At 38.2% G+C, this 12,255-nt stretch overlaps 1 protein-coding gene across 2 annotated transcripts in view; it reads left to right on the top strand.

Annotated features, from left to right (window-relative positions):
- Positions 1-12,255, top strand: part of LOC124857578 (copine-9-like) — a 347,174-nt gene that overhangs the window by 90,999 nt on the left and 243,920 nt on the right. For both annotated transcript variants that reach the window (XM_047348904.1, XM_047348903.1), the window contains exon 4: positions 10,182-10,285. In XM_047348904.1, the coding sequence (XP_047204860.1) occupies positions 10,182-10,285 (104 nt within the window). The remainder of the gene's footprint in view (positions 1-10,181; positions 10,286-12,255) is intronic.

The raw sequence follows: 12,255 nt of genomic DNA on the forward strand, positions 1-12,255 counted from the left end.
GTATACAGACACAGGTTTCACAATGCGTAGTTGCTAGCACCGTTGCCTAGGAAGTCTTGGGTTTGAATCCCAGCCTGGGGTTTTTCTGGAGTTTCTATGTTCTCCCCCGTGCTGGCATGGGTTTTCTGCAGGTAACTCCTGCCCAATGACTTCTGGAAATAGGGACCGGGACAAAAATCTTAAATAACCAGTTAGGATTTACAAAGCAAAAATTCCTAGATATGTCCATTGGGACTGATTGACCTGAACAATAAACGAATTTATAAAAATGTTAAAATTTTTTAACAAATGCCATGTTACTGCTGGACAGTGTAGATGAAATGTTCAAACATGTTTATTGTTAAAATACTCTTCATGATATTTGAGATTTGAAGGTTTCAAAAACAGGTAGTGTAAAGATTTTAGTGCAAAAATGAGAAATGACACAAATAAAAGTGAAGCAGACAGTTCTATTGAATTTTTGAACTTTCCTGTTTGTCAGTCTCCATTATGCAAACAAAATATTTAGTCTTTAGAGGTGAAGGTTTTCTTCCAGTCCATTTAGAAGTTTGGTTTGCTGCTCTTTATCTTTAATGTGAGATATTCAACTCATGTAACATTAGCTGAAGTATACCCATAAAATTAGTCTTGATTTGATTTAATCTCCCCTTAAGGTTTTATTAAAATGTGTATTAGCACCCTTATTATTATAACCAAATTATAAATAGAACGTCTCAAAGTCTGTGTTGAATGAGCTGCTCTTGACCCTCACAATAATATTGCAGCTGTAATAACGGCACAAATATGCAGAACAGAGTTGCTGCACGCAGCACGTCTACAGCTGTTTTTCTAAATTTCCGGGTCTGTGCTCTGTCCCGCCCCCGTCATTTCTGTCCAATGCGTCACCCGCATGGCTTTGTTTACAAGTAATAGTTCACTTGCAAAAAGTACAATGTGAAAACAAATCGCACCAAATGAAAAAAATAAAGTTTGCTTTTGGTCCGGACCAAACAAGCGGACCAAATGACTTTCCTGGTGTGAATACACATTAATAACAGTCATACTAGGTAGACCATGATTGCTTCGTATTATTTGACAATTACAAATTTGGGCAAACAAAGATCAGATTTTGGGGTTTTCAAGGCTCCATTCTAGGCAAATGGTCCTCACTATCTTTCTGTTCTCCAATCTTAGGTTTCAGAACATTGCACTGTCCCTTACCATTACTATGCTGATGACACAAAACTTTGTATATCTGTGTCAACATGGGATTACAGTCCCATATAGTCACTGAGTCAATGTTTCTATAATAACTGAGTGTTTGGGACAGAATTTCCTGCAGCTTAATACAGAAAAGACAGAAGTTATCTGTTTATTTTACAAAATCTCTATGAGTGGTATGTTTCCTGACAGAGACTAAATGTACATCCTTCAATCAAACGAGGTGTGAAAATATTGACAGATGGGCGGGACTTCCGGTGGCTCTGGCATCCTAGGGCAGGACTTCCGGTGGTGGGCCTTCCTGTGACGTAACCGGATATCATTATTAACCGGATGTTGTCATTACAAGGAAGCGAATCTTTCTAATTGTATGTTTTTAGATGTTTTTTTACATCTAAAAACAAAACATGTAGTTTATCCACTTTAAAAGGTCACTCAGGTTAATGCAGGCACATCACACAAAATTCTGATAAAAAGAGAACCTGACAGAATTGTAAATTCATTTTGCTTTAACACAGGGGTTATTTAGATGGATGTTTTTACATCTAAAAAACAAGGAGACAAAAAGTAGATACAGAACCTTTCTTCCTCTTCTCAAATGTTTGAGTAATCTAATCTGCACCAGTAACTTGTAGAGATGATCTAAAAACGGAGAAACAAATGAACTGAGAAAATAGTTAAAAGGTAAGCCAAACATGGAATTATCTAAAATTTTACGAGTGCTCAGTATGCTGTTTCCAAATTAGAAATGGGAGCCAGAGGTTGTAACCTGTATGTCTATGTAAAACACCACAAGAAACTGAAAAAATAAAAAATAAAGGTTATACTGTTGAATTAAGGCATCCATAGCTGTTTCTTGTGTATTGTCTCAGACACAGTCTTCACACTGACAGTGCTATTTTCCTGGCCCACAGTCTCGAGCATTGTCTCAGTCAATACACATCCACTGTTTAATGAATAGGTGACCAGACCTCAGACATCCGCAGCTGTTTCTTGCGTATTGTCTCAGACACAGTCTTCACACCAACTGTAGTCAAAGTAATTAAGAGGAATGTGCTCTTTTCCTGGCTATAAGTCTCGAGCATTGTCTCTGACAATTCCCATTCCCTGTCTATTGAATTAACACGTCTGCGCTGTTGCTGAGGTGTCTCGGGGTGTGTGTGTGTGTGTGGCCAAGGGGCGTAACTATGCGCGCTGATAGGATTTCGTCATTAGGGGGGCGAATCTAGAATCAACGAATTAAAAAAACAGAGGGGCGCTCTCATCAATACGGTGAAAACAGCAATACTTCATTTATTCAACATAACCTGTTTGAACTATGTCAAAGAAACCTGTTACGGATGCATAACGAACCACTCGAGCCAACGACAGCATCAGTGCCTGGAGGTATTTGAAGGGGAGTATTACCAAATCAACTTTCAACGCATCGTGTGACGACTCTGACACTTCGACGCATACAAGCAGATGACTTCAGAGTGAAAACGATTGCAGAGACGGTTTTATATGAACTGAAATCGGTACAAGGCTTCCATAGTGCAATCACTGATATGTACGAGAAGATGAGCGGTAATGACTCTCTCAAGCAGCTTAACTCTGTTTCAGAGTGCTACGATCCGATCTCAGATGATTGATGACTTGTTTTGTCTTTTCTGTATTCTCTCTCGGCTTTCTACTGGTATACATATATATAACAATTTTGTTTTTTAAAGATTGCAGTGTTTGAATTAATCTTTATTATCTGAATGTGTTTTTTTCTGTTTCTCTATTAAATACAGGTACAAAATAAAAAAAGAAGTATAAATATACCCTCAGGTGTTTTTTTTCCCATTATTTAACAAGTAGTCTTCAGAGTGAGCATAAGACTGGGATGTCTGAAAGAAGGATCATGAAAAATGTATATTACAACCCATCAAATCCGGGAAGTTTAGGGGATTTAGAAAGGTTGAGGAGGGTTATACAAGATTACATGGGGAAGAAGGTAGCGGTTGAAAAAGTTAAAGATTTTTTATCGGGAGAAGATACCTATACTCTACATAAACCTGCAAGAATAAAGTTCCCGAGAAACAGAGTTTTTGTCACCAGACCATTGAGACAGTTCCAAGCCGATCTCTGTGACATGCAAGCTCTGGCCAAGGAAAATGACGGTTACAATTATTTATTAACCGTCATTGACATCTTTTCAAAGAGGGCAGGGCGTATGTACGTGTTTTGAAGAGGAAAACTGCTGCAGAGGTGCTAAAGGCTTTTGAATCAGTTTTTAAAGAAAGTCCCCAAAAAAAAACTTCAGACTGATGCAGGGAAATAATTTTTTAACAAGAAATTTAAGCTTCTAATGGAGAAACACGGTATTGAACATTTTGCCACAGCAAGTGAAGCAAAAGCCTCTGTGGTTGAGAGGTTTAACCGTACTTTAAAAACAAGGATGTGGAGATATTTTACTGCTAACAACACCCGTACACTGACGTCCTGCAAAATTTAACTAGAAGCTACAACCATACCTACCACACCAGCATTAAGATGAGCCCAATGGAAGTGACCTCAGAAAATGCCTTTCAAGTGTTTCAGAATCTGTACGATGTTACCTCCAACAGATATTGCAGGGCCTCAGTGACAATGTATAAACAGGGGTATCTTGTCAGAATATCCAAGGTACGTGGAGTGTTTGACAAAAAATACAAACAGAGTTTTACAGATGAAGTGTTTACAGTGTATGAGCGGATACCCCGATCTCCTCCTGTATACAAACTCAAAGATTTGGATGGAGAACCTATTGAGGGTTCTTTTTACGCTGAGGAACTTCAAAAAGTTAAAATATTTAAGGACAAGATGTATCAAGTGGAGAAAATATTAAATCAACGCACCGTCAAGGGTGTCAAACAGGTTTTTGTACGCTGGAAAAATTGGCCTGAGAAATTCAACAGTTGGATCAAGTTTGATGAACTACGAAACGTATAAAATAGGTATGTGCTAAAACCTAACGATTCATACAGCATCATGGACAGCAAGGCAGAGGATGACGGTTTTTACATTACCCTTCCCTCTAACGCTAGCAAGGAAGTGTTTAAAAATAATACCAGTTCGAGTTTCCGTGTAAATTTAGCTCAACATGTTGATTTAGAAGGCCAATGGATGGTTGCATTAGCAGAGATTTCATACCCTCATACATGGCATAATTTACCGGATCATGATGCCTACTTTGAATGGAGGAAGGTTGGCGATGTGGAGATCAATACGCAAAGGATCAGAAGTGGCTACTATAACAGCGTTATTCAACTCAAGACAGAGATGGAACTGTTTTTCAAAATAATGAACTCGGGTATCCGCATTAAATTCAGCAAAGTTCAAAAGAGATTTGCATTTCAAGGAAGCGGTCCGTATGAAATATGCTTCTTCAACACTCTAGCTTATATGATGGGCGTGAAACCAGGGGAACGGATTCATGTATCTGAACCAAAACTGGCTCCTTTTCCGGCAGATATAAAGGCTGGTTTCTATCACCTATACTGTTACAGTGACGTGGTCAGCCCTCAAATAGTAGGCGACACTTTTGCACCTTTACTGCGGACTGTCAAAGTACAAGGCGACTTCAGTGATATGGTTACTCTGATGTTTAACCCCGCCCACTATCTTCCAGTTTCCAGAAGACATATTGAAAATATTCATATAGAAATTAAATCGGACCAAAATGTTCCTGTAAATTTCGTCTATGGAAAGACCATCGTAAGACTACACTTCACACCGGTGATATCACAACGTAGCCTGAGATAAATTTTATTTGTATAAACTATTTCAGAGATATATATAACCTCTAAGACTGATTGATTATCATTCATATTACCCTGGTCCTTCAACACTGCATCAAGCAGGCAAGAGAGAACATGGCACAGCTAAGTCTGAGACGTGATTCAAATCGCTTTGTAAATTACTATGTAAGTCAATCAGGCGGTAATCTGTCAGGGTTTTATGGGGCCCCGGTCATGTACGGACGCGGAATTGGATCATTATTTTCAAAATTATTCCGCTTCGTATCCCCTCTGGTTAAAAAAGGATTTGCTAATGACATCGCTTCGGATGTCATTGGTAGAGCCGTGAGTAAAATGAGTGGTTCTACATGCACCGAAGGTCAAGAAGGTTCAGGAATTATGGTTTTATCCAAAAGACCCAGAACAAGACCCCCTGGTGATCGTTTAAGGACGGTTAAAAAACAACGACAAACGTGAAAAAGGAGATCAGTTGGAGCTGACAAACAAAGAGGAAGGAAGTCATCCGCAAGTTTTTATATATTTAAATAATGGCTCTTTTACATAACAAATCATCAGAGTGCACGCTGGCAGAGTTGGACTTATTTTCTGCCCCGATGACGCAGCTATCGATTGAAGATAAAATTTACACCGAGATCCAGCCTTTATCAGCAATCACCGATAGAGGCCCGATTGAGTTTTTCATTCCGGGAGATGGAGAAAAGTATCTAGATCTCAACGATACGCTGTTGCATCTCAGAGTGAAAATTACTAACGAGGATGGAACAAACCTGCCGGATGATGCACCTGTAGGGCTCATCAACTACCCGTTAAACACCATCTTCAGTCAGTGTGATGTCACTCTCGGAGATCGATTGATTTCACAATCCAGCGCTACACATCCATATAGAGCCATGATTGAGACATTGTTAAACTTTTCTGAGGATTCTTTAAAAAGCCAAAGACACTGCAGGGGCTCTGAACTCTATTGTTACAACTAACGGCCCTAACCAAGGTCTTAACAGCAGAGCAGGCTTTACGGAAAATTCCAGGGAGGTACATCTCTTAGGCCCCCTGCATGCAGATATATTTTTCTGCGAGAGACTTCTTTTAAACTCTGTTGACCTCAAAATTAAACTTACAAGAGCCAACGATTCTTTTTGTCTCATGGCCGCAAGAGACTCCACTTTCAAACTCAGGATATTAGGGGCATCTCTTTTCATCAAAAAAGTTACTGTCTCTCCAGCTGTACGACTGGGTCACACTACAGCTTTAATGAAAGCAAATGCTCTCTATCCACTTTCACGTGTGAATGTAAAAACATATTCCATCCCTGAAAATTCAAGGATATGCAACCAAGAGAATCTTTTCTTAGGTATCTTTCCCAAGTATGTGGTGATTGCATTACTGGATCATGACGCTTTTACAGGAACAGGCGATCTCAATTCGTTTGACTTTAATCATTTTGATATGGAATATTTAGCTTTGTGTAAGGATGGCAGACAAATTCCAGCTAAGGCCTTCCAGCCCAATTTTAACCAAGGTCATTCAGTGAGAGAGTATTACAACTTGTTTACGGCTACAGGATGACATCTAAAAGATCTTCCGCTGAGTATAACACGTCAGGAATTTAATCAAGGATACTCTCTATTCGCATTTAATCTTAACCCGGGTGAGGACACAGATGCTCTATCTTCAGTTTCCAGTGGGAATTTAAGACTGGAAATGCGTTTCAGAAACCCGTTGCCTCATACCACCACGCTGATCATCTACGCTTGTTATGACTCTATTTTAGAGATTGATTCAAAGAGGCATGTGCTGGTGGATTATTATTAATCTAATCAGACATGAATAATTATGAAATTGAGAACCTGCTGCATCATCTGCTGGGAGATTTGTTTTGTGGTGTATGGCCGTGCGACCAGCTGCCGCTGCTCACTGACAAATTCCCAGGGCCGTCCTACTTTATTGTGAACACACATCCTTCACACATGCCTGGAGAACACTGGTTAGCTCTGACTTTGGATGAGAATGGTCAATCCAGCTTTTTTGACTCTTATGGAATCTCTCCGGATTTCGAGTTCTACCCGTTAAGCATTGTAACATTTTTAGAAGACAGATCCTCAAAAATATTGTATCATAATAATCAGCTTCAAAACACTCTGTCCACTGTGTGCGGTCACCATTGCATTTTTTATCTATGTCATAGAGCATGCGGATTATCACTGCAGCAAGTGTTGTCAAAATACACCGGAGATGGGATTAAGAAGGATTTAATGGTATCTAACTTTGTGAAAAAATATCAGAAATGTGTCATTAATCAAAGCTGTACATTTTATACTCACGGAACATGCTCTTTGGAGATGTTTCTGGATTGTTATGGAATTTAAATTGTCTTTTTTTTTTTTTCATTGTTTGTTTTTTCTTATGATTTAATATTTGTGTGATGACATCATATGTTACTGTGTGAAGTAGAGAACGAAGCTAGACTTGAAAATATAATCAATAAATATTTTATTGAATAAAAGAAATAGGCTACATGTTTCATTTTCTTATAACGGTTTATGGTGAAAATGTAATCCAGTGTCGTCTTACAAAGATACTTTTTTGACTTCCCATCAGCATTTTTTGGATCTTCCAGCTCGGATCTCGACCAATGGGGAGAATGAGTTATCTGCCTTCTTCTTCTTGTTCTTCTCTGCTTAACGATGGGTGGTGTACCCCCTTTTTCAATAGATGTACCCTCTGTTTTGAACCGTCTATATTCATCACGAGCATAAGGGTTAATGACTGAAGATATGGGGATGTTTACCTCTGACAAGGTGTGTAAAAAGTCTGACCATCCTCGGGGTAGCGGTCCTCCATATTTTTTAAACGGAAGGATGAGATTTTTCAGCAAGTCAATCATGTGGGACCCCTTTACAACATTCCCTTTATTTACAAATTCACCTCGCGAAGTCCAACTCTCACTTCTTTCGGATAATTTCTTCAAAATGTACTCAGCATTTTTACGGTTATGCTTCGGTAGGCTTTTCAGTACATCCATAACAATCTGATCCGAAGGAGTCTCGCTCGATGTGTCATGCTGAAGCGTCAAGCTCATCCGCTGTTCTTCTTTCACACCCTGCTTGAGTAGAGTGAGATACCTCTGCAAAAGTGCACCGTATTTCTAGATTTTTTCATAAGAAGTCAAACCGGGCTAATTTAATATTGCTCTCATTTCAGAATCCAAATTCTCCTCCGCCGTCTGTCTGATGGACGTGTCTGATTGGGTCAGACGCCTGAACTGATGAGGGGAAATAAGAAGCATCTTCTGAGAGACATTATCTCCTGATTATACCACCCACTAGATCATCGATCAAGGGAGCAAGAGCCGTTAAGATGGGGAGAATAAAACCACCTCCTTGACTTTTGAGAGCCAGCTGTTTCCGCTTGATACCAGTTGTTTTATCAGCCAACAATCTGATGATTTTTCTTTGCTTCTTCAATTTCCGGTGTTGAGAGGGTTATAGTTTAATGCTACCTTTTAAAATATTCAGAGCAATCTCACACAGAGCCTGAAGAAAGTCGGGTGAGCAGTGTGCGAGAATATCCTTGCGTTTCTGTGGACAGGCCTGGTACAATGCTCTGAATAATGGGACATTCCTTTTTATACGTGCAGACATGATGACTTACTTTGTTTTGGGCACGTACACAGCAGGCCACTGGTAAGGAAGTATGCCTGTTCTCAGTCTGAAATGTTCTGGGCAGGTAGGCGTGAAATCGATGATTAAATAACCATGAGCTTCTCTCGTTGCGTCTTCAAAACTCTCCAGGAAGACACCCTTTTGCGATGGAAACATTTGGCGCGCTAGTATATTCAACTGCAGTTTATCTCTCGAGTTTTTAAACAACAGCATATAATTACAGTTCAAACTAATAGTGCGATTGAACTTTCCCTGGTGAAAAACGATGTTACGATGGTGACAAAACTGGGTAAAGTCTTCTTGTCAGAGACAATGCTCGAGACTTATAGCCAGGAAAAGAGCACATTCCTCTTAATTACTTTGACTACAGTTGGTGTGAAGACTGTGTCTGAGACAATACGCAAGAAACAGCTGCGGATGTCTGAGGTCTGGTCACCTATTCATTAAACAGTGGATGTGTATTGACTGAGACAATGCTCGAGACTGTGGGCCAGGAAAATAGCACTGTCAGTGTGAAGACTGTGTCTGAGACAATACACAAGAAACAGCTATGGATGCCTTAATTCAACAGTATAACCTTTATTTTTTATTTTTTCAGTTTCTTGTGGTGTTTTACATAGACATACAGGTTACAACCTCTGGCTCCCATTTCTAATTTGGAAACAGCATACTGAGCACTCGTAAAATTTTAGATAATTCCATGTTTGGCTTACTTTTTAACTATTTTCTCAGTTCATTTGTTTCTCCGTTTTTAGATCATCTCTACAAGTTACTGGTGCAGATTAGATTACTCAAACATTTGAGAAGAGGAAGAAAGGTTCTGTATCTACTTTTTGTCTCCTTGTTTTTTAGATGTAAAAACATCCATCTAAATAACCTCTGTGTTAAAACAAAATGAATTTACAATTCTGTCAGGTTCTCTTTTTATCAGAATTTTGTGTGATGTGCCTGCATTAACCTGAGTGACCTTTTAAAGTGGATAAACTACATGTTTTGTTTTTAGATGTAAAAAAACATCTAAAAACATACAATTAGAAAGATTCGCTTCCTTGTAATGACAACATCCGGCTAATGACAACATCCGGTTAATGATGATATCCGGTTACGTCACAGGAAGGCCCACCAACGGAAGTCCCGCCCACCTGTCAAACTTTTCACACCTCGTTTGATTGAAGGATGTACATTTCTCTCTCCTGACAAAATCAAAATCACAAATATTGTTGCTATCTAGAAAAGTGGGTACAGGTATTCATTTTTAAATTATAGGCAATTTTTTATAAGCCAGAGGTTGGACTTAAAACATTTGAATTTATGGAAAGAAACAAAATATCTCTTACATGATGCTGCCCAACCAACCTTTCAATCCAACATCAATGTCATTTGTTGAATTGTGAGCAACAAAAGGAATTTGCTTAATTTTGGAATAGTGCTCTTATTAATGTTTTATGTTAATGGTAAGATGCCTGAAGATGCTCATGTTACTACTACTACAAAAAGTTGATATTGATCAGTAAAGGGTTGACTTTTGTTCTTCTGTGTCTCATCTCTCCTGCAGTTTGGTCGGACTGAAGTGATTGAAAACACACTGAATCCTGACTTCGTGAGGAAGTTTGTGCTTGATTACTTCTTTGAAGAGAAACAAAACCTTCGTTTTGATGTGTAAGTGGAAATATTCCCCACCTCTTCTCTCTTAAACCCTGACGTATGTTTACTTGTATCATTACACAACTTCAAGCTAAATCGTTAGCCTGCCGAGTCATACCCAAATGGCTTACAAGCCTCTGTGTAGTCATAAATAATTGCCATAAAAATGTCTTTCAGAACAGAAATAATAAAACCGATATAAAATATGTTATTATTATAATTAGATAGAAAACAATTGGTATGAGATACAGAATGTATGGTGCAACAAGCAGAACTTGATTCTGGGATCCAAGTTCCAGTTAACATGGTTTAGTTTACGGTTAAACGGCATGAAACTCCAGCACAGACACAAGCTGCAGACATGAATAAGGAACCAATATTAAATATGTATTATTTAGTGCTGCGTTTTAATTAAATAAAATTCAGTTTATTTATATAGCGCCAATTCACAACACATGTCTTCTCAAGGCACTTTACAAAGTCAATTCAATCGAATCATACAGATTACAAGTCAGGTTCATACATTCCAAAAATCCTAACTATGAAACAGTGCAGTCAGATTCAGTTTATTATTCAAACCGGTAAAACGTTTTCTATCTAAGGAAACCCAGCAGATTGCACAGCAGGATTCTGCTAAATACAATAAAAAAAAAAAAAGAAACTGAAGAAGCTAAATCTAATTTCTGTGTATTTAGGTCAGTGACACTTATGGTTAAGCACTATGGACAGAATGTAAGAAAACACCTTGGAAGGAGATACTCGATCTAAAAATGTGCGATTAAAGAGGAAGAAAACTAACTAAGAAAAATACTAAAAATAACTCTAATCAGTAACATTTTGCCTTTTGGTGACATCACCTGACAACATGCATGTGTGCATGTCCTGTTTTCAGATGGGTAGATTTTTTTTCTTGAACTATTATAATTTTACAACAAAAAAGCAAACCAAATAGCAAAACTGATCAAGACATGTTTTTCTATAGGTAACAAACTAGGTCTAAAGTGAGTTTGGTTGATTTTAGAAAAGGTCTGTCAAGTAGTTTAATGACTCAACTATAAAAATCTTTCCTTTGTATATTTAAAAATACATATATAATGATAATAATAATAGTAGCAGTAATAACATTTGTCAGCTAATTAGAATCCTGAATATATTAGAATTTTAAATTAATTTTCTGAAATTAAGCTCTTCCTTGGCAAATGTCACTGCAAATTAGATGTTTTGACATCTATATATTCTGTGTGAAAAGCCAAACACTTTTAGGCATCCCTGCAGGCCTGCAAGGCCCTATGGAGTAGCTTAGTTTTCCTTCTTCCATGGGCTGGCTCTAATCAGAAACTAGAATAATAACAGTTATTTGCAGGAATATTTGCTTTGGGTTAAAACAGTGTTGTTAGCAGTGATTTGTCAAATGTTACCAGTAAACAATGTGATGTTTCGAATTAATCAAGCACTCAAATGTTAGCAAACCAGAGGCAGAGTGATGAAATGAGGCATCTCTAAGCAATAAATAAAGAAAACGTGGCATGGGGAAAACAGACATGAACCAACTTGGCAGAAAGATGCAAGGAAGTAGAGTGAGAGGGAACTATCAGTCAACAGAAGAAACCATTGAGGAACAGAGAAGACCAGGTGGAGAAATGACAGGAAAACAGATAAACTAATTAGAGGAAGTGAGTTGCAGCTGAGGCATAGAGAGAAATGTAGAGCAGCTGAAGGAGAGAGGCTAATTAATTACAGAGAAATCCAGGGAAGTAACATAAAAATAACTTCTATGTATAAAGAACACTAAAAGATGAATGAATGAAGTGATAAGAAAAACACCTAACAATAATAAGCATGACAATAACTAAGGTTAGATCTGAATAATATAATAAAAAGCAAACTAATATTCAAAATACACCTCAGGATTGTGATGCATACTGTTACTTAAACATTGGCGATATGGCACCTGCTGCATGCACTGATTCAAAAAGTCCAGTTTT

Source organism: Girardinichthys multiradiatus, chromosome 20, assembly GCF_021462225.1.
Source record: "Girardinichthys multiradiatus isolate DD_20200921_A chromosome 20, DD_fGirMul_XY1, whole genome shotgun sequence".
NCBI lineage: Eukaryota > Metazoa > Chordata > Actinopteri > Cyprinodontiformes > Goodeidae > Girardinichthys > Girardinichthys multiradiatus.